The sequence below is a fragment of the Pollicipes pollicipes genome, unplaced genomic scaffold, assembly GCF_011947565.3.
Source record: "Pollicipes pollicipes isolate AB1234 unplaced genomic scaffold, Ppol_2.1 Scaffold_7261;HRSCAF=8764_pilon_pilon_pilon, whole genome shotgun sequence".
NCBI classification, from domain to species: Eukaryota; Metazoa; Arthropoda; class Thecostraca; order Pollicipedomorpha; family Pollicipedidae; genus Pollicipes; species Pollicipes pollicipes.
Window position 1 is genome coordinate 18,303,439 of NW_023597054.1, and position 23,466 is coordinate 18,326,904.

At 53.2% G+C, this 23,466-nt stretch overlaps 1 protein-coding gene across 1 annotated transcript; it reads right to left on the bottom strand.

Moving 5' to 3' along the window:
* Positions 1-847: 847 nt before the first annotated feature.
* Positions 848-8,672, bottom strand: LOC119111130 (serine beta-lactamase-like protein LACTB, mitochondrial). The gene is made up of 7 exons (XM_037234959.1): positions 8,608-8,672; positions 7,118-7,226; positions 6,259-6,449; positions 2,833-3,247; positions 2,068-2,233; positions 1,154-1,355; positions 848-955 (listed from the first exon to the last, which is right to left on the bottom strand). The coding sequence occupies exons 2-7, from the start codon at positions 7,221-7,223 to the stop codon at positions 848-850; spliced, it is 1,188 nt and encodes a 395-aa protein (XP_037090854.1). The 5' UTR covers positions 7,224-7,226; positions 8,608-8,672.
* Between the last annotated feature and the right edge of the window lie 14,794 nt (positions 8,673-23,466).

A 23,466-nucleotide genomic window follows, 5' to 3' on the forward strand; every position in this document is an offset into this window, starting at 1 on the left:
TTCCGAGATGTTGGCTGTTAGTGTTCTGCGGCGCAACCCGGTGTGAATGTGGTCACGTTCCCAATATACGGCAGTTTTGTGCAGGCCACACGCACACTACCCTGTCCCTGAGCACGTGCTTTCCAGACAAATCTTTAATGCGGCCGCTCGATGACGTGCATATTTTCTATGCCATTCAGATGTGACATATTTGTCATCACGTGTTGCGGTCACCGTATCTGCGTGTCAAGAGCTCTTCTAACATTGTCCGGACCGGTCCCTCTCTGCGGTCGCTGTAGAGCTGTATTTGGGATGCTTCCAGGAAAAACACATCGCAAGTTTCTCCAACCTACTGGTCTGCCTGTATCTTTCATTGGTGCTTTGCGACGCATTCAGCTACTGCTGCTTTGCAGCGTCGCCTGCCTCTCACTCGAGTGGGACACGAAAACAAAGCTGAACGAAGTTGTCGTCTCGCCAGTAGTGTTGCCTTGGTCTTGCCACTAATTTAGCCCAGAAGACGGTCGAATAATACGATCTCTTTTGTCCGGCTACATTCCCGAGTTGACATGGACCAATCTCAGCCGCATCGAGATACTACGCAGGCTGAACTTGGCGGCATATATTTCTGTATCGGACTACATATGCAAATGTGTGTAAAAATCAGAAGGAATCTCAAAACACTTCCACGATCCATCACAATATTACTAGGAAAAAGCTCATGATAATAATTTGGGCTTAGGCGTACGCCGACAGCCGAGGTCATTTTGCACACATGTCTGATATGCAAGGAGAGCCGGCGTCGGGCGTCCTCGTTGGCGTTGGACGGGCCGGCGTGGCAGCGCCGCCCAGCCTTCCCCTCCGCCGGCGGTCAGTCGGGCCCCGCGAACAGCCGGGCGATGTCCTCGGCCAGCAGCGCCAGACTCATCCCCTCCACGTTGGCGATGATCGCGACAGTGACACCGCGCGGCCGGCCGGCCTCGCGGGGGTCGCCGGCCGCCGCCGGCCGCACCAGCAGCACCGAGCTGCAGCCGGTCGCAGCGCCCGTGTGCCAGGCGACCAGCGCGCTGTTCGGGCCGGCGCCCAGCTCCGCCCGGCGGGGGCGCACCCGCCAGCCGCGCGCGTAGTTGCGGGCATGATCTGCCGCCGCCGCCGGCGGCGGCGGCGGCGGCGGCACGGTCCACAGCCAGCGCGCAGTGGCTGGCCTCAGGTAGCCGGCCGGCGAGGCCGTCTCGTCAGCCTGCCAGCTGTACAGCACGGTGTCGGCGAAGCGACACAGGTCGGCAGGCGTCGAGAGCAGACCGCCGCCCGCCCACTTCCACGAGTTGTCCACGTGCGGAGCGTTCTGCAGCCGCCCGCCGCTGCCATGCACGTAGTACCTGCGCCGCCAGACAGAGACGACCAGTGTCAGTGGTGGTGTTGCACTTGCCCATTAAGTGTCCCATTCCGAGTATACCGCACGTCCAGTACGTCTACGGAGTCCGTCCGTCTCCTTATTCCGGGTCCGTCTGATTATTCCACTGTTCTGCCGCCATCTGACAGCGGAGGAACCGAAGTGATTAAGTGATAAAACAAACAGCATGAACTTCAGACGACACCGAAGGACGAGTTAATATTGAGAAAGGCTAAACGTCGTCCACAGCATCTCTAACAGATGCGTAATGCGTGCAGCGCCGCTGAGAAACCCCAACTAACGAGCAGCCCACCGCCTGTGAAGACAGGACGGCATCACAACCCTGGGGCCGCCCAAGCTCAGGGGACGCTGGGGCAACTGATGCACGCCGTCGCGGCCGGCTGGACCCTGGCGCCGACCCTGGGGCCGCCCAAGCTCAGGGGACGCTGGGGCAACTGATGCACGCCGTCGCGGCCGGCTGGGTCCTGGCGCTGACCCTGGGGCCGCCCGAGCTCCGGGGACGCTGGGGCAACTGATGCACGCCGTCGCGGCCGGCTGGACCCTGGCGCCGACCCTGGAGCCGCCCAAGCTCACGGGACGCTGGGGCGACTGATGCACGCCGTCGCGGCCGGCTGGGTCCTGGCGCCGGCCGGGCGCGCTGACCCTGGAACCGCGCCTGACCGGCTGGAGCCGCTCACCTGGCGCGGTGCCGCACGATCGGCGCGTTCTCGTCCAGAAAGGTGTCGCGTAAGTCCAGTGCGTGAAACATCTGCTTCAGCAGCGTGGAGAACTTCGTTTGGGTGGCCGCCTCCAGGACGGCGCTGACCAGAGTGAAGCCGTGTGTCGAGTAGTGGTAGTCACTGCCTGTCGACACGACACGACAGGTCACGCTTTCGCTGGGTATGGACGCCTACGGAGTTCGCATGAACTTGAACTTCTCCAAGTTCGTATGGTAGATGTATCTTAATCAGCCCCCTTCATAAGAGTTCATCAGCAGCAGCAGTCCTCATAGGAGTAAATCATCAGCAGAATTAATGGCATTAAGTGTACCTACCAATGGCAACAAACAAATCCAACTCAAAGGTTAGGACATTCTATTAGTATGATACACTTACTTTACAGCCTACCGCTCAAGGCAAGCCTGGTACCAGGCATAACGTAAACAGGGACATATGAAAATTGTCATACCAGTTACATACAAACAGGCTGAAAATAAGTGATAGGAGTATCAACAAAGTGGCAGCCATTCAAAGTAAAACGCCTCAAACTTTAACCATCTAGTACGAATGCTAGACGGCCCAATGCAGCAGCGATCTCAGTTGTTGAATGCGAGTAAGCTGCCATGTGGAAGGACGCAGCATCACCGCACTTAGCCGGCCGGCTTGTTCGGAGCGCTCGGTAATGACATGTTACACGTCGGTGGTGCCGACAGCGCGAGCAAAACAGGGAAAACATCCACGAACCTGGCTTGTGAACAAGTTCATCATCCTTGAATACACTCAGGGCATCACCAACAGAATCATACTTGGTCTGGGTTCGGAATTCCCTGAACTGAAAATCGGATCTGTCAATTTCTCGCTGATCACTAGATTTCTTGACCTTGTCGTTCATTTTCTTTAAGGCCATTCTTTCACCAGCAGGCACAGTCATGGCATTGTCTTTTTCCCCGCCTTCTCTTTTGTTCACTCTCTCATTTTTTGCTATTTCTTCAACAGACCCATCCGATTTATTCGCTTCATCTTCCGAAAGTATCACATGCGCCAGCTTGTTTTTTCGCAACTTCTCCGCTTTCTTCTTAATCTCTTCCACCTCATGTTTTTGGCAGTAATGCCTGATTCCTCCTCTGTGCGTCACCAACTGATCAATAGTCATGTCCACCTGAAAAAAGATATTCAGTGATAAATCCAGCAGGCAGAACCATACCGCACGCTTGCAAGAACACCACTGAGAGGACGGCGCCAGTCGCTTCATGCATTCATGGGAACACCCACGACGATTAACAGCAATATTTTTCCGGCCCTTCACCGGGGCGCAGTAACTTACAAAACGTTAGGAAGTCAAAACTCGTTGATAATTGCCTTTTTATCGGCTGTCGGATTTTTCTCTGTAGGAGAAGGGGCATAGTACACGACAGGCCATGCCAAAGTTCGCGGATATCTGCCCTCACTCCGCCCCTCACCCTTGATGTCGCTGTTAAGTCAGAACTGTGGCCAGTAAACTTCCTGTAGCGGAAAATGACGCCAGATCTTTGATCATCTGCCCCACCCGTCAAGGCATTATGTTCCACTTTTAAGCATCTCTCACCGCAATAACACCGGACTTCCCTAGCACGGAGCACAACACCGGAATCCCCCAGCACAGGGCACAACACCGAACTTCCCTAGCCCAGAACACAACACCGGAATCTCCCAGCACAGAGCACAACACCGGAATCCCCCAACACAGAGCACAACACCGAACTGCCACAGCACAGGGCGCAACACCGGAATTTCCCAGCACAGAGCACAACACCAGACTTCCCCAGCAAAGGGCACAACACCGGACTTCCACAGCACAGGGCACAACACCGAACTGCCACAGCACAGGGCACAACACCGAACTGCCACAGCACAGGGCGCAACACCGGACTTCCACAGCACAGGGCGCAACACCGGACTTCCACAGCACAGGGCACAACACCGAACTGCCACAGCACAGGGCACAACACCGGACTTCCACAGCACAGGGCGCAACACCGGACTTCCACAGCACAGGGCGCAACACCGGAATTTCCCAGCACAGGGCGCAACACCGGAATTTCCCAGCACAGGGCACAACACCGGAATTTCCCAGCACAGGGCACAACACCAGACTTCCACAGCACAGGGCACAACACCGGACTTCCACAGCACAGGGTACAAATTCATGGCATGTGTTATTATGTACATAATTAAATCCTAACAGCTAAAAGTTCCAGACAGATGTATAAAAATAAAACAATCGAGTACATGCGATGCTCTCTTACAACACACAAGAAATCGAGCACACCTGCGGCGCACTCACCTCGAGGTTTCATTTTTTAGCTGTATTCCCCCCTCTCTCCCCCCTCACACATCTGTGTATACCGTTACATATATGTTTAATACATCGGATTCGTAATGAAGTAGTGGAAAGGTGAAACAAACAGTCCATATAAGAAACCACCGTTTACAGGTGGAAAGCTGTGCATACAAGTGAATGACATCTCACCAGTGAGTGGTTGGCACGACCTCAGGATAGCGTAGATGGGAAGTACTAGCATTAAGCCCAAGCCAGTTCGATCTTCCCTCGAGACCCCAGCGTGTCCAACGGGAAGCTCGGTCAATGGCTCCAAACCAGCCAATGGTTTCACTGTTGAGCCATCGCTAGAAATAGACGTGGACGGACTTCAGTTCGGCATTTCCTGGCATGGAGCGTCGAAGGCGTGGTGTTGCATCATGAATAAACTGATGCCGGTGGGGCACAAGCTCCTTCATGGTACGGAACCTGTGCTGGGACCGAATGTGGGACCGCCAGCCACCAGGCGCTCTAGACAATTCGTACTAATCACATGTTCCACTGCACCTTTCACATGATCATGGGCTGAACGCCGGGTTGACTAAGCCATCTGCCGACAAAAGAAGGAAATATTGCAACGTTGCCACCTAGCGACAGGAGTCGAAAAAATATCACCGTAGTGACATCTAGCGACAGGAGTCGAAAAAAATATCACCGTAGTGACATCTAGCGGCAGGAATGTAATTTATTTCTGATGTGTGACCGCTGGATATTATGAGCATTGGGTGCTATGAGTTTGAATACTGCGAGCTTGGGTATTATGAACGCCGCCGATGGGCACGGATTTGAACGCATTTGGGATGTTAGGGGCGCTGGATGCTGCGATGTTGCATGATATTAACAGTGGACGCTGCGATCTTGGACGTTTTGGCGGCTCCTTTTCTTTCTACGCTTTTGCTCGGGACGTGTCATCAAAACCTTTCGGGTTTGCCGCTTGTGTTTCGCGCAGCCCTGTGCTAAGCGCTACCTATTACCACGTACTGGCTGACAACGTGAGAGGCTGACTGACTGGCATGCACGTGATGTTCGAACAATGTTCTTGAAATTTGACATGCATGGTCTTTGTCCACCCTTGTAAAACCCTTCTGTCTTAAAACTGCTACGGTGAACTGTAAAGCTGCAATGCATTGCGGACTATTTGTGTTGTCCCGATCAAGGTTTGATTTCGTGACAAACCTGCTCACATTCGCAGACTGGTATAACACATAATGGAGTTGGAATGGCAAGTCTTCAGTTACTAAGCATACCAGCATTTCATGGAAATTTCCTGCCTTTCCCTGGTCCAGTATTACGTTTTTGACCATATCAATTGCGGGGCCAGTAAAGCATTGGGGGGGGGGGCAAATCAGCAAGGGGGTATTAGCCCCCAAAGGCATATGACACTAGGCTCCCACAGTACGGGATATTGCACCCACAAAGCCGACTCATACAGCCTAGGACACGACACCCCACCACCCACAGCGCAAGGCACGGCATCCCACCAGACTCATAGCGCAATGCACGGCATCCCACCGGACTTGCAGCGCAAGGCGCGGCATCCCATCACAGACTCACAGCGCAAGGCGCGACATCCCACCGGACTCGCAGCGCAAGGCGCGGCATCCCACCACAGACTCACAGCGCAAGGCGCGACATCCCACCGGACTCGCAGCGCAAGGCGCGGCATCTCACCACAGACTCACAGCGCAAGGCGCGACATCCCACCACAGACTCACAGCGCAAGGCGCGACATCCCACCGGACTCGCACAGAGCAGGGCACAGCTCTCCACACTGGAGCCGCTGGCTCGCCCACGTCTCGAGGGCGTCAGCCCACCTGCTCGCCGTCGAAGGCGGGGCGCGGGTATGCGGGCAGGTAGCGCTGGATCGGGGCGTGCACATCCAGCTGCCCTTGGTCCACGGCCCGACCCACTAGCAGCGTCGTCAGGCTCTTGCTGATGCTGGCGATACGGAGTACGTGCCGCGGCGACATCGGCATCATGTTCTCCACATCCGCGTAACCGAAGCCTGGCGGCACACGGACAACCGCCTGTGACAGCTGTCTCGGTAATATAACTCATAGGCACAGCAAACATGGTGGCGGCGGCACGGACTGTTACATGAACTGACGTCATGGGAAAGGGTTAGTGGCATTGGTCAGATGGCATAACTGGGACAACAACATGAACAAGCGACACCTGTGGTCGAGTTACCGCTGTCATAACAGGGACAACCGTCATTGGCAGTGGTCTGGTAATCGAACTCTTGAGGCCACAGCGACAATGATGGCACTGGTACAGTAATCCAACTCTGACATCACGGGGGCACTGGTATATTTTTCAGGAAGGGTCCAGCGATAGATGAATTCCAGACAGAGTCCACTGATGGACGAATTTCAGTCAGGGTTCAGTGATGGACGTATTCCAGGCGGGTCCAAATGATAGATACATTCCAGTCAGACAGCTTGTGGTGATTCGCGGGTAAATCTACTCGAGTCATTTGTGACAAACCCACCGCCGCTGATGCGTAGCCAGGCAATGAAGCTGTGGTTAGATATTTGTCGCATCACACTCCAAAATCACGAGGAATAACTGGAATGCATGCTTTTAGAGCTGGTAGTGACAATCTGAGCCCGCTGTTTGGCGGCAGGTTCAGTAGTTCAGTAGTGAGCCGCGCCGCCGCCCTGTTGTACGCACCTTCCACCCAGAGCGGGCGTCCATTCTTGTGAACCGCCAGGCTGATGCCGGGCGCGCCGTATTCTTGCTGGCACCTCAAAATCATTTCTCGGGCATAGCCTTTCATATTCTGAAAACATGTCCGTCATATCTCAACTTCGCAGATATATTAAGATATAATATGATGCATCAGCCTAACCTATGCAGAACAGCAGGACCCCTGGAAAAATAGGCCCCAGCCATGTAAAAGATGCTGAGCCCCTTCATTAGCTAGAGATTCTCCTTCAAGGGTTTATGGCTGTTTGATTACAAACACCTTCCAACAACTGATGACTTAACTTCCACATGGAAGACCTGGGTCATGTGCGTGAGCGCGCACGCGCGCGTGGCGTGCGTGCGTGCGTGCGTGCGTGCGTGCGTGCGTGCGTGCGTGCGTGCGTGCGTGCGTGCGTGCGCGCGCGCGTGCGTGCGTGCACGACTCAACCCTAATCTGACGATGTAGCCTTGGGGTCCTCTTGAATTTTGTTCTGGAAAACTGTGCCCCTGAATGCCATGTTTTTTTCTATTTAAATCCCCCTTTTCATATTCATGTCAGTTATGATTCACAGTCAGGCGCCCAATTGCATATGTGTGCTGTAGAGCATGCCTTTCCAAAGAATTCTCCGCAATAAGCTGCTGTATTTTATACTTAATAATAATGTTGTTTAAAACATGCAATTAAGCTGCATCACCAAACACCAAACAAGAGTAAGAGAACCAATCAATCATATCACCCATGATCCGGTTCAATGTAGCCTGGTAGCTATGTAGCCATGTAGCATTGACTAGTATTCAATCTAATCCAAGAGATGCAGAACCAAAACCACTTTTCTGATCACCCCACTTTAGAATTACATTCAGTAGTGTCGTGATGTAAAGTCGTGTTCAAGCCTAATGGGGAGGGGGGGGGGGGTTAAGCCCCATGAGCCCCCCTCCCCTGAATGTACAATGGTCTACAGAGCACTATGAAGCATCCTTGGCTACTGCCTTGACATACCATGCTTAGTTCTTGGAACAACAGGCAGAGGTTACACATGCTCAGCCAGACCAGTGACCTGATCACAGGCAGAGGCTACACATGCTCAGCCTGACCAGTGACCTCATCATACATATCACAGATCACACCCACTGACAGGCATGACAGATAGGTCAATGCATTATTTGGTGAGCCGAATGTTGTATGGTGCCATTGTATGTTGTCATAACACACCTACTCCCAAAAACACAAAGGTAACTTAGTCATTCATTTTATCTGTTGACCTGGTTTGACTGTTGCATGCTAGTTTCAATACAGCTCCATGACACCACTCCGACGCAGATTTATGTGAGCTGATGCAGATTTATGTGAACCTCTCCCCATCGAGCTCCGGCACATGTAATCTTAGAGATAGCGGAGAACATATGAGGCCCAACGTCAGCAGATGACAAAAATGCACATCCAGCTGTGCTTAACCAGCATTCTCTCAGTGTACCTCTAAGTCAACGTCGGCGGCAACTGGAAGCCGCGCATCCCGTACGTGGGAGACGCCCGTCTCGCCACCCGGTTGTTCTTGCCGCGACCACGGCCGTCGTCGCTCCAACGACAGCCGCGCCCATCTGCCACCACTGGGAAACATTCTGTAACAAATGTCACATCATAAGAAACAGCAGGACATTTGTTTAAAAACAGCACAAATCCTTATCACGTGTTAACATGTGCCGCTCCTTTCAAGTGTTTCCCTGCTCGACCATGCTCTGCATAGGCAGCATTTGGTTCCGTGTTACAGGCTTCATGGCCCATACAAATCACAAACACACAGTGGTGTTAGCCCATGTACCAGGTGCAGGACGACCAAAGAGACCAGGGTGCTGTTTAACACACAACACTCCTACCATTGCCCCAAAGGGCGCCGGTCCTCCATGTCCATTATCCTGCCAAAGTGAACACCCATTGGAGCCAGTCAATGGCTGTGATTGGCATGGTTACACAGAAGTGACCCATTGGAGCCAGTCAAATGGCTGTGATTGGCATAGTTACCACAGAAGTGACAACAGCTGGATTACATAGGCTTCCCACCAGTGGCTAGCCTTCAGTGTTTATGCGAGGATTTTCGCCCGCTGCGGGCAGCATTTGCATAGCCGCTCTGCAGCTGGTTTTGCCGGCGATGGGAACTAAATGCAGGCTCAGCTGCACATAATACCAGTGACCAGCTGATGGGGGGGGGGGCCTGACGTTAGGCGGCAGTGGTTGACCGTCACGTTAGATGGCAGTGCCGACTGTCAGTATTGGCTGCCGGCTGCTCCAGTACCAGCGGTGGAGCAGTGGGGGAACTCTAAATCAGGTGTTCCAAATGCTGCATCTGGATGGTGTGCATGTGAAACGAAAAGCTCACTGCATTGTACCACAAACCCCAATATGAGACGTGGAGCCCAGCTATTTGGGGCACTCCATAGTGGCCCCTCTAAAGTAGGTTCTGGGGGAATGGGCCAGAGGGCAGGGCTCTGTGGCTTTCAGGGGGGTAATCCTTCAAGTGTTTTAAATAAGCTACATGCCAAATCTTGACACTGGTAATTCATGTCTTGTCACTGCATCCTGACCAGGGCATAATTGTAAAGGCTACCATCCATGTTTGTGATTCAAGTGCACTGACTAAATTTAAAGTTTGTGCAAAGTAACACAAGAATGCACAAGTGCGGTGAATGAATCTTTCCATTCCTGGTACATTGTGCTGGGGTTGCTCTGTGGCAAAAACTACAAACTCTTCCCAGATGCATACCCACAGCATGTACAAGGCCAAGCAAATGTGTGTCACAGTGAACCACGATCAATTGACAGGGCTGTGGTGTAACTTGGTAACTGAGCAGTAATGGTTGGTGTGACATACCACAAAGTAAGAACATGATTCTTAACCTATTACCTCCTCTGTGCTCTTTATTCTTCAGAAACTGCTTCTGACTTTTTTGTCTTGACCAACCTTATTTTTTGTTGTTACTAGCTTGCTTCTACTGATTTCACACTGTTTTTTCTAGTTCCATGATGCTTTTCTTCAGAGGCATTTTCTTCTGGCTGAGAAGACACAAGTCACAAAGCAATCAAATCACCCTGCAGTTGAAAATATACTGGACACATAGTCCCACAGCACTGGGCATGGGTTCCAGAATACATATTGCTAAGCTTGTTGATCGCAAAAGGCTTTAAGAAGGCAGTTGGCAAGTAGCCAACAAGGGTTGCAACTTGGGTCCCCTTATCCTATCTTACGGCATTGTGAAACAATGGCTGGTCCAGGGTCTCACTGAAAAACATACATATTATGTAGAACATGTCTGGCTGGCAGACATTGTGGCAAAAGATTCAGTGTATGCACACAATCCATCTGAGCACTGAGCTTGGTGCATGGTCCAGCCAATTTCAGTGCAATGAGAGCTAATTTTTCAAGGAATATACTTTTGCCCAGGTACTGCTTGGTCAGTGCAGAAGCTAGACATCTTACACAATAAATGCTTTTTCAGGCTGGTCATAAGGCTCAAAACCAGAAGCAGCTAGAATTTGCTGCCAGCATCTTCAGCATCAGCAGCATCATCTCCACTTTGAACTTTTCATTTAGCTTATATATATATATATATATATATATTTCTACTAGCTCCAATACCAGTGATGGGGTGCTAAGCTAAAACACATGACACCGCAACACAACCACTCAGGCCAACGGCGCAATAACCACCAGACACCTTTCTCACCACGTTAACATTGAGCCTATAAGTATTAACGATTATCGTAAGGCCATTTACAGCCATTTAAATGCTCTAGCAAAGGATCAATGCCCGCCCCGGCCCTCTCCACAACCACACACCCACAAGCGTGAACCGTGAGGTCACAGCGCGCCCCCACTAGGGTTCCGAACTGTATCTCACTGCCAACTCCATGTAACAGCCCACGGTCTACCTGGATCCATCTGGATGCTTTTCGCGTCATCCGGATGACATGAATCTGGAATCAACCTGGCGCCAATAAGTGACGTAAGGAGAATACTAGGCCATGATTGGTGCTGACAAACACACTGGCAGCAAATCGAACGCGGCCAAGAACAGCATATTTATTCCTCGGCTGTCGGCGGCCCCGGTAACCGCCGACGGCGGCGGCCGGTCGGGCGTCGCCCCCGGGGGTCGGCCGCGGAGGCGCGCCTGGACGTGCGCATTAGTAACGCAATACACCACTCATCTCCTCTCCAGCTTGCGAGTCCGTAGGTGTCCACCTCCCCCCCCCCCCTCCCCCCACCGTGCAGACTACACGGTCCACTCGCCGTATCGCTCAGGAGGACGGTCTTGCCTCTCACTGCAGTGGCGGTGGGAGAATACTCGCGCTTCAGTGGAGCGATCAACAGTCACCTCAGTTTCTTCAACATGTCTCTCGGCATTTTCAGACTCGTCATTTTCGAACCCAGAGTCATTTTCTGAGTCTCACATCCCTTGATTCCACGTCAGCGCTGGCCATCTGTCTGCGTCAGCTGTCACCTTCTCATCTGCCTCTGTCCCCTGGTCCCTGTCACCCTGGCTCGTCAGATGCGGCTGCCTTCTTCCAACAGGTTTCAACTGATCGAAATGACGTATGAAACAATGCCTAAAGCTGTCGATCTCTTTTGATGCGGTGCGGGTTGCCTTGTCGGCAGCTGATCACTACAAAGGGGCCATCCCAACGGGGTTGAACCTTTACTGGCGTTCCTGGCTTTTGTGGAATCTTCATAAACACCCCGATCCCCCAGACGATAAGGGACCATGTTTGCCGTTTTTTCTACTAGCATCCACTCTTTCCTGTTTTGTCTTCTGCTCCCGTCTGACTACCCTCCTCGTGAGCTCTCATCAACGTTTTCACCAGGTTTCTGGCCTAAGACTGCTCTGTGCCGAAACGGCTTGAAGAACTTTCCTCCGTTCGAGCTATCTCAGGAGTGCGTGGGTGGCGACCAAACTGGAGAAAAAAAGGAGACCTACCAGTGGCGTTGTGCGGAGCTGACATATACTGGAATCTAACAACACCCAGACACTTGTCCCACTCGCATCCCGACTCCTGCACATTGCGACGGATCAGGACACCGATTGTCTGGTTCGCCCTTTCCACGGCCCCATTCGACTGTGGATGAAATGCATTAACCTGTTTGTCTATGCCCACCGCATGTGCCAATTCTTTTCACCATCTGGAAAGGCCTTTGAGGCAAAACTTACCTGCCTGTCGACCGCTGATAGGTCCCTCTGTGATAAAACACAGCCCAAACCAAAATCCGATGCATCCGTGCTAACCTCAAGTTCTTGCTGCATGTCTGGTGAATGTAAGAGCATGAACGTGACGAGGGCCTGTTTCAGTCATTGAAAAACATTTTCTTTCCGTTCATCCCACTGGAACTTGATCTTTCCTGAGATTTTATGCAGCAGAGCTGCCACAACCTGGAGATGTGGCACGATATCATTGTAGTAATTGCAAAGCCCCAGAAATTGTTTCAACTGTTTGGTTGTCTGTGGTCACGGCCAATTCTTGATAGCCTCAACCTTTTCTGCATCTGGTTCGAGACCTGGGGATGACACAACGTGACTAAGAAGCCTCATTCGCCGCCTGCAGGGCACCGCTTTCTTGCTCTTTGCAGTAATACCAGCACACCTCAGTTTTTTCCAACGGAGCTTGCAGCAGTTGCAGGTGCTCCTCTTCAGTTTTTCCACCGACAATGATATCATTGATATATGCAGTAAACCCGTTTCTTATCAAGCTCTGCAATACTTCTGCTATCAGGCGAGAAAAACATCCAGGCGCCCCCTTAGCCTCAAATGGCATCACCCGAAATTCCTATTTCCTGTCCTCTGTTGCAAATGCCGTTTTTCTCTGCCGTCTTCCGGGGCCACTGGGACCTGCCAATAAGCCGAGTTCAGGTCCAGCGTGGTAAACAGCCTGGCCCGGCCAAGCTATCCAGGCATTCCTTGACAGATGGTATGAAGCAGACCTCGTCCATCGTCTTGTTGTTAAACGCACGAAAGTCCGCCGCGAAACGAAAAGAACCATCTGACTTCTTAACCATCATAATAGGTGAAGACCAAGGATAATTGGAACGATGGGTAAGCCCACCGGCCTCCATGTCCGCGATTTGCCTCCGCAACTCTGGCCTCAAATGATATGGGGTTCTTCTTGGCCTAACTGCAACAGGTGGCGACCCACCGGTGTTGATGCCGAGGTGGACACGATGTGTTCGACCCAGCTCAGCATCAGAATTTGCGAACACGTCCCCGATATCTGTCACATAGACTTGAGTTTCCTGCGACTGACCTCAGTGACTCCCGCTTCAGCCAAATCAACGTTTACCGGTCCGACCCGTTTAGGCTTGTCGCCCACTGGAGCCAGCGTCATGTCTTCAACCTTGCCAAGAGCGGAATGGATATAGAGATTAATCAGATTAATTTGAGCCCACACGAGTCTTCACGTAAAATCAGGGCTGGAATATGTAACACCTAACTTGCAGCGCGCCAGTCCTTGATGTAAATCTGCCGTAAAACGTACACTTCGTTTATCAGTAATTGTATGAGTTTTGTAAGGCTTACGGAAAACTGGGGTTAGGAGTGCCGGACTCATTATATTCGACACGAAGCTGTTCACTTGCAATGTGCATAGCTCTTGACATTGCACCTTGTCCTTATACCATCGTTCAGTAATTTCGGAAATAGCACGAATCTTTATAGATAATTGGAGCTGTGAATTTTGATGGGACACGTAATAACTTGCTTCCAATGCGCACTGGTTTGATGAAGATTTGATAGAAAATAGCGTACGTTGCAACACCTTCTATATCACCTTTATTTATTTAGGAACTAACATGAGTCTTCACGAAAAACTCTACTCAGAAAGGACTAACTCTGTGATTTAATACGTGGCTGTTGTATGCGAAGCGCTTTGTTCTAAATGTCGCTTAGGAACAGCCAACGCGCATTGAAGTTCATTCGATTTCAATTGCTTTACAAAGTACAACGCATTGAGGTCAGGAAGCCTGCACGAAAGCCCGATGAGCCATCTGAATAGGATAGCTTAATTGTTCATTTTATTTGCTTACAACTCGGCAAGTCTGCAATGGATCATTCGGAACATGTTCGTTGTAGGAGTCTGCAGAATTTATCAGTGAGGGAATAAATTTTCTGATTACTGGGCCCTAGCCTTACTGACTCAGTGCGCATTTCAAGCACGCAGATTTGATTGCTTCGGACCGCACCTCACAGACAAAGAGTTTACTTCCATGCCCACGCTGTGGACAAGTTTATTCCTTGCCCGGATTTCTGCTCCAATATTTTAGTAACTTGACTGACGAGCATATGATAGTATGTCAAACGCTGAATCAATGCAACGATTTTAATTTTCTGCTTCTTTGCCGTGTGGCTGATTCAGCATGGCCTCCCGAGTCAATGGCTTGGCTCCGCTAATATTTTGGAGATGGTTTCAAGGCATCAGTCAGTCAAAGCCAAGGAACGTCTCCCGGAAGCTCTCATTTGTGAGTTATGTGATTACCTCGGCTTCCTGGTTTGTTAATTACGACAGGGCAATCTGAACAAGGGGGATGCCTTCAAGGGTGGCTTAGTTGAGATAATGAATGACGGTTACATTGCGCGTGACATTCAGCAACCGTTAAAGATTCAGTGCCCAGGACTGAGGGACAACGTAATGAAATCGGAAAAATATTGGTGAAGTTTCACTTGAATGTGATTTTCTAGGCAGCAATAGAGGCCGGACGTAATCAACTCAGCTTTCCCGGATTCTTTGCATTTGAAAGCAATGTCAGACGAGGCCTTCTCTGCATCATATCATGTCACGCATACAACCGTTTGCTTCGTGCACCTTTAATGATCAGACAATGGGGACAATCGCTGTTAAACCATGATTACGTGGGAGCTGCGGGAAGAAGTGAAATCAGATCAGGTGAAGTTCGGCTAAGTATGTAATACCTTCCAAAAGTTGGCTCAAGGTCATGTGGCATGTTCAGCTGCTACATTTGTAGCTGCTACGATTGCAGAATACCAACATTCACGGACAATTAGCAGATGACTTTACATTAAGGATTGACTAGTGATGGACACCAACGGAGACAAAACGATGTACCTAAACGAAGTATACATAATGAGTGGCGGTTGGAGCTCACTGGCTTCCTTAAGTGGCTTCGCATATGGAGATCGGCATTATGTTTTCCTCGTTTCTGTATAATTATGTCCATTTTTACTTAGATAAAAGCCAAATTTCATGCTTAAATAAAGCCAATAAACTCTAAAGTACTTGACTAACATTTGCATGTTATTGTCGATTTGGAGAGCTGAGTGTTGCACTATAAGAGATTAACTCAGGACAGATTAAGCGACATTTAAACAGGTTTTCTTGCCGGTGACCACTATGCCATATCGAGGAATCGAGACAAACATCCCTAGAATCACGGAATCAGCACCCATTACGGTATCAGTGACGAAGGCGATAGCGCGCCGGATCGCAAGTTTAAGGGTCGTGCGTTCAAAATCAGGCCGGCCTGGAAATTGTCGTACCTGTCTATTCGAGATCACATGTCGGTTGGACCACCCCACACACAACGGCGAACTCTCGCACGCAACGTCGACAGGGAGAGACTCCCCCACGCGCCCGAGCAGCACCTCTTATACTCTTTCCAAGGCTCATACCCGCAACACGATCTGCGCGCGACAGGCCGGCGCCACCGTGACGCACCGCCCCGAGCCGTGATCGTTCTCCCCACTCAGACATGAGTTCTCGCCCCACTCGCATTACATGCTGACACACTGACCCGGGGCATGGTCCACCACTACAACATGTTCCACACAGATCTCACTGCACTCGTTACGAACAGCCTATTCACGCCATCGGTGTGATGCAGCATTCAATTCCTTAAATTGTCGCGTAGGTATTGCAGATATGACACCCTTTTAACATGACTCATAACGTGACATAAGATGGCGTGCCACACACGCCGGTGGGGAGGGTGTTTCATGTAAATTACCCCGAAAATTATGAGCTTTTTTAAACGGATATATTTATCTGTCGCTAACCCACGTTACAACTTGGACTCGAATGCACTGTAACGATGACGAAATTCGTTATGTGATGGTTAAATGGATAGCACGTTGACTTAACTATGACACAAATTATTAAACCGTCATATCCAGCTGGATCGGCCATTCCGGCTTTTCGATGACATGATTTTGAATGAAATAAACATTTTTTCCATGTTGTGAGGCTGTCTGGAATAAGCCAAATATAAAATCTGGACGAACCTATAACAACCTAGCATGCGCGTGAGACCAAAGACGTCTAGTTGGGCAAGGCTCCTATGTCTATGATGTCTGCAGACACTGATAGTTTTTCTGATAAAAGAGGCTGGACTTTGGACGGTCCGGTCAGAGGAACTCTCATTGTACAGGAACGGTGCCCATAGAACTTTATGGAAGGTGCGACTCGGCAGCCATCACAGGTTTTCGTAAATACGCTTCCCAAAGATCCCGTGCTCGACGAAAATGGCAAAGATCCCCGCCAGAAAATCCGCGTGCGAAGGGCAGGCTCTCCTCAAGGGCAAGGACGCTACCTGGGGACGCTGAGGATGAAAGCCTGCTGTATTGACAGAAAAGACCGCTAGTTTCACGCTTTTACCACTCGCCCGAATGAACCCAAACGCCTCGCGTGAAGAAGCCTGACGTGTCGAGGCGAGAAGAAAGAAACATTGCTATGTGTGTGCAAGGTTCCTAAACCCACAAATTTGGCAGTATATTGGCAACAACAATTCACCCCGACCCAGTGTGCCACACGGGACCAGTGGGGCAGAACTGTGGGGTCGAAGTTGATTAGGGATACGGCGAATGAATGCAGCGTATGCTGATAGTGGGACGAACGCGTGGAATTGCATGAAAGTCGGTAAATTCTAAAGACCAGTGGGAGCAACAGCAGCTCCGTGTGGGGGAGGGATTGACGAATTATCACTGCATTTGAATCCTGTCATGTTGACACCGAAGACGGGCTGGGGGGGGGGGGGGAGGGAGTAGACAAGGCGCCCGGCTGGGCTTTCGTGACCCAAGTCGTGCCAGGCAGGTTAGCAGGAGAAAGACCATTTCACGGACTTATCCCATTATTACTGTGTTCTTAGCCTCAATCTCACTCTCCATCCTGAAAAGTGAAGAATCTATGTGTCTCGCAAGGAATTGGCCTGCCTCACATTTATATATAGTTCTGGAAGGAGCGCGAGCTGCAGCAAATTACTGAACTCAGTTTTCTTTGCAAGATGGCCAGGTTACATTGACATATGAGAACTCTACTAATATTGAATGAAAGGGGCCCTAAAGAAGCTTCTTTGAAATTGTTGCAACATGTTAAAGAATGTTGCAAAAGCGGTCTACGACCACACAAAGCAGAGCAGCGTGCTAGGCTTACCCTCAGTATTTTTGCAAGGCACATGAGCTTCTACGGAAGAATCTTGGAAATTGTTGCAAAAGGTTGCAAAATGCTGCAAGGACGGTTTACAGTCTAACGATGCCATTAAATACCGCATAACTGCCTTCAGTGGTCTTCCAAGGCACAAGAGCCCCTGCAAGAGGATGTCTGGGAAACTCTACAAAACATTTGCAGAATGTTGCAAGGCCAGTTTACAGTAAAAACGAAACATGACAGGTCATCAGGTTTACCTCCATTCTTCTGGCAAGGTCTGGAGAGCCTCAGAGAAGCAATTAATGCAAAATTAAATTGCAAAATTGCAAAAGCGCTTCATCCCACACAGACATACTTTCCCTCAAAGTGCACCCCGTCACAATGCTTCATCTTCACAGACAGACTTTACCCCAAAATGACAGCATCCACCGCGATCTGGAGACAACTAACGCGCCCTATATATACAGATATATATATATATATATATATATATATATATATATATATATATATATGCATACGTATAACACCTAGTTTTCCACGGCTGCGTACAGGCAGATGGTTTCCCGTGAAAATAGCAGGGATAAGAATCTTAGAGCTGAATGGCCCAAATCTCACGTTTTTCTTATGGAGGAGCCCCAAATTCCATAGAGGCATACAATGCTGCGTGACCAACCTCTCAACGAAATCCTGGATCCGCCACCAATTGTAAATGCCAACATTTCGGACAAGGACAAACTACCGACTACTGCTGTACCGGCCGGTCACCACCTCCCCTCCTCTCCCTCCTTCCCGCACGTTCAGAATGAAAGGACCATGTCTGAAAGGGAGGGGTCTTTCTGCAGTCGTTGAGAGACTTGGAACAGGTACGCCAGGTAGTGTTCAGATCATCCGTTTTCAGTGACAGTTCAGCGGACACCCCATCTCTGGCCTGATCGGATCTGAGACAACGCCACACCACCGGTCCACGCCGTCTTCAACGGCTCCTGTTTAAAGCGCCATACGCTTAATAGATTTTTATAAGGCATCCCTCGGGCCAATAGCACAGAAGGTCATACTACTACTCGTTGAAAACAGAGACGTCATCTCATGTCACATGACGGAAGTAGTTGGCCGCGACAGAAGCGTCATTCTGATGAGCAGTGAAAGTCGGAGCCTTGTCAGTGGAAGACGCCGCCTTCAGGGTTCTGTCGTAACCCTCTTACCGCTTGCGGCAGAACCGATGCTATCGGTTCAATGACTTAGACTCTGTTCCTCGCTTGCCTCACAAGAGCAATGCATGATATCTCAAATCACTGTTGGACCTCCCAGGCGTGATGTCGTCCCCGTGAGCGTTGTTGCTTGTGGTGTGGTTGTGCGGGGTGTGCACCCTCGCCCTCGCTGTGTTCCGAGCTCTGCATCGGACTGGGTGCCGGGGGGTGTCACGTGACTGCGGGTCTCCCGATTCGCCGGGGGTCAAGGGTCGGCAGCTGAGGAGGCGGCAGGGACCCGACGCTCGCAGATGCTAGTTGGTCTTTCGATGAGTGCAGGCGAATGCACGCTACGTTCTCTTACGAGCTATTTCGGCCATCATGCCCGGAACCGCCGCGACCAGTGACGATGCTGTGACAATGGCTGCCGCGTACGACGCATATACCAGCCGACGGCTGCTGCCTGGTGAGTCGCCTGACCTGCTCCTGGCGGACCCACGGCGTCTCGCGGCTCTGTGCGATGGGGTTCCGGAAAACGTGCTCACGTGCGCTTTTGTCGCCGGCCTGCCCGACGAGGTGCGGAGGACTGTCCGCGCTGGCTCCTAGGCGGAGGCTTTGACTCTGGCAAGCATCCTGGTGCGGGCCCAGGCAGTGCTGAGCAACGAACGTGCCGGTGCGGCAGCGGCAGCGGCTGAAGCGCATGAAGAAATGGGAACCCGGCAGGCGCGACCGGCAAGGCGACCCGTCCGGAGGTGCTGGACCTGTGGATAGGCGGGTTACCTGGCAGCGGCGTGCCCAAACGGGCAGGGGGCTGCGTTAGCGCCAGCGCAGTCCCCCGGGCAGTAGCGTGCGCTCTGCTAGTCGTGGCACTGCTGGTGGACCAGCGCCCCTGGCGTGCCCTGCTCGACACGGAATGTACGGACACCCTGGTCCACGTGAGCTGCTGCCGCACATGGCGCCCATGCGCGGCCAAGATGCGAGCGGTGAACGATGGAGTGTTACAGTGCGTGGGCACCGCCCAGGCGACGTTCGACTACAGAGGCAAGTGAGTAATGCTCGCGGCGCTGGTGGTCCCGGATCGTCCATTGGGGTTGGGCGTGCTGGTCGGCAAGTCCGGCATCACCGCATTGGGAGGCATCAGTGTTCGGTCCCCGACTGACGTGCAGCTGGGTGCGTCAACACAGGAGGCGCCGGAGTCGGCAAGTGACGAGCCGGCATGCGGCGCGGCGGCGCCGAGCAGCAGTACGCGAGGCTCGCCGGCGTTGGAAGCGGCGGATTTCACGGCTCGGTTTGACGGCGCTCACTGGAGTGTGGCGTGGAAATGGGCGCACGGACGTGGTCCCGAACGTCTGCGGAACACCGTGAGTACGCCGTGCCGGATGCAGCACGAGAGGCCTACGAGCGCGAGTTGGCTGAGTGGGTGGCGAACGGATGGCTCCGGCCTATGACGAGCAAGAGGACGGGCCCGCTCGGGGCCTGATTCCCTTGATGGAAGTTCAACAGCCGCACAAGGGGCAGGTCAGGCCGGTGATGGACTACCGCGAACTCAACCGCCATGTGACCGCGCACACTGCGGATGCCGACGTGTGCGCCGAGCAGTTGCGCCGCTGGCGCCAGCATGGTGCCCGGCTGGCCGTGGTCGGCCTGCGAAAAGCGTACTTGCAACTGCGTCTGGAGTGCCGGATGTGGCCGTATCAGACGATGCAGGTCAAGGGCCGCACCTACAGCCTCACGCGGCTCGGATTCAGCCTCACTGTGGTGTCGTTGCTTATAAAGGCCGTTGTTCAGACGGTGCTGCGTGAGAACGAGGCGGTCAGCCAGTGAGTGTTCGTCTATGTGGACGACCTGCTCGTCGACGAAGACGTGGTCAGTGCCGACAAGGTGGTGGGGCACTTTGCGAGGTACGGGCTGGCCTGCAAGCCGCCGGAGCGTGTCGCGGACGGAGCGCGAATGCTCAGCCTTCGAGTCGAGGCTCGGGATGATGAGCTGCGGTGGTGTTGAGACAATGAGGTGCCTCCACGGCCGACCGAGCTCACCCGGCTTGCAGTGTTTGCCTGGTGTGGGCGGGTGATGGCGCACCTCCCCGTGGCGGGGTGGTTGCGGCCAGCAGCTGCCTGGCTAGAGGCGAGTGAACGGCCTGACGATCGGGTGGGACGACCCAGTGTCGGATGATGCGTTGCGCGCGCATATCCAGGAAGTCACAACGCGGGTGAGTCAGCTCGTGGGCCGTGGCGATTGGTCGGCCGGGAGCTCGTGGTGTGGACTGATGCGAGCGCCATCGCGAACGGGGTGGTCCTGGAGGATGCGGAGGACGGCGTTCTCGAGGAAGCCGCGTGGTTCCGGCCAGAGTCCAAGGCGGCGGACCTCATCAACATAGCTGAGTTGGACGCGGCGGTGAGTGGCGTGAACATGGCCCTGGCATGGGGCGTTAAGCGCTTCAGCTTACGCACGGACTCGGCCACAGTGTTCAAGTGGTTGAGTGACGCCTTGAGCGGACGCTCTCGTCTCAGAACAAAGGCGCAGGGGAGATGCTGATCAGACGCAGGATTGGCCTCATGCGACAGTTGGTCGACGAGTTCCAGCTCTCGGTGACCGTCCAGCTGGTGCGGTCACAAGACAATCCTGCCGACGCGCTCACCCGAAATCCCCAGACCTGGCTGCGAGCAGAGCCTCGAGATGCGACTTCAGCCGCAGCAGCCGCCGCGCCAAAATGTTTCACCGCATCCCCGCGAGATGCGACTTCGGTCTCCGTGACGATCGGCCGGAAGAAGCCGTGACGCCCCCGGCGGACCAAGAAGCCGCCCACGAGCCCATGGCAAGCGACGTTCGTGCCCGGATTAAGAGCATACACGAACGGACGGGGCACCAGGGGATCCGCCGGTCCCTGTGTAACGCCAGATGGGACCTCGGCGGACACGTCGCACGGGCCGACGTGCGAGCCGTCGTCAGCCGGTGCGATGTGTGCCGCTCGACTGACCCGGCGCCGACTCGCTGGCGGTCCGGCTCACTCGGCGTCCCGACAACATGGACCCGACTCGCGATCGACGTGACCCATTGCCAAGGCCGCCTCTACCTCACGATCGTAGACTGCGGTCCGTTCCGGTACAGCATCTGGAGCGCACTGCGACGATCTGACGCGGCAGAAGTGACTGATCCCCTGCATCGAGTGTTCTTAGAACGCGGCGTGCCGGCTGAGCTTCTGCTTGACAATGCCACTGAATTCCGGAACCGGTGAATGGCTGCATTCGCCGAGAAGTGGGGAGGGGGAGGGGGATTCGGCTGCGGTTTCGCGTGGCGCACCAGGCCGGCGGCAACGGAAACGTGGAGCGCCACCACCGAACCGAACCGAACCGAATAAAGGTGATGGTCGCCTGCCAACAGTGCTCCGTCAGCGAGGCGGTGCATCGGTGCAATGCGACTCCGCGGGACAGTGCTAACTCGCTGAGCGCGCTGATGGCGCAGGTATTCCGCGCAGCCGGTGCCGACCTGCCGACTGGCCAGCGCGCTGCCGAGCCCGCACCGCCGCTGATGCAGGAACCCGTCTCATCGTCGTTTTGCTTCGGCGATGCGGTGTGGATGCGGCGCCGGGGGCCCGCCACGCGGTGTACCGATGTGTCGCGCCAGGGCGTAGTTACGCGGGTCGTGTCGGACCAACTGGTTGAGGTCGACGGCACGCCCTGGCACGTGCGGTGCCTGCGGCGCCGGAACCCGCAGAAAGGCTCAGACGGGAGCTGAATGCCTGGCGCGGTTGAGGGGTTTGGGGACGACACAGGCACGCTACCGATGACGAACATTGTGCCGAATCATGTGTCTACGGTTGGGCGCAAAATGACCCTAGAAGTCGACGCGCCCTAAAACCCCAATCATCATCATCATGAGTCTACGGAAGGCGGTTCAGATCCGCCTGCCGTGCCATCAAGCCCGTTGGTTGCGGACCCTGCTGAGCACCCTTTGCTATCGTGGAGCGATCGCGATGAAGTGTCGAGCGCCAGTACGAGTTCTGAGTCATTGTGCTGTGGTAAGCATGAATTGGAGGGGTGCGGTGTGCGCAAAGATGACTTGTTCGTGTCCAGCAACAGTGCGGCGCTATCACCGCCTCGGCCAGATCCTCCACAGAAAGAGGGAGAGTCGCAGGAACCGCGGAGGGGCGGTCGCGCTCGCCGGCAACCAGTTGAGTTGTACGGCTTCAGTGTCTCCACCGATCTCATTGACGATCACGAGTGTGTGTAGATCGGTAGAGCGGCATGATTGCTTACAGTCAGGTGGAGGTGTGGTGTGATTGTGCGGGGTGTGCGCCCTCGCCCTCGCTGTCTCCCGAGTTCTGTATCTGACTGGGTGCCTGGGGCGTCACGTGACTGCGGGTCTCCCGATTCGCTGGGGGTCAAGGGTCGGCCGCTGAGCCGGCGGCAGGGACCCGACGCTCGCAGGTGCTAGTTGGTCTTTGGACGGGTCCAGGCGGGCACACGGTACGTTCTCTTACATTGCTTAAAGAAGAATGTACAACCAGCATGCCAAGCCGTGCCGAGTCGTTAAGTCCTCACGAGTTGTAAAGTTCTCACGACGTTGGCCAGCGCGCCGCGCCAGCCGTTACCAAGCGATAACAAAATACACCAACAGGTTCTGCCAATGCCTCTTGGTTCAGTGTTCGTTCAATTGCTCCGCCTACCACACATTATGGGTGTGCGGGTCCGGAAGAGTTTGTTTAGCGTTCACGGCAGAACAATCCTGGC

Bases quoted from the DNA above. Each gene is read 5' to 3' on its own strand.
- LOC119111130 (XM_037234959.1), bottom strand. From the start codon at position 7,223: ATGAAAGGCTATGCCCGAGAAATGATTTTGAGGTGCCAGCAAGAATAC. The intron at 3,248-6,258 runs GTGGGCTGACGC...ATCTTTTTTCAG, and splicing joins CCGCCTTCGACGGCGAGCAG to GTGGACATGACTATTGATCA. The intron at 1,356-2,067 runs GTGAGCGGCTCC...CTGGCGGCGCAG, and splicing joins ATCGTGCGGCACCGCGCCAG to GTACTACGTGCATGGCAGCG.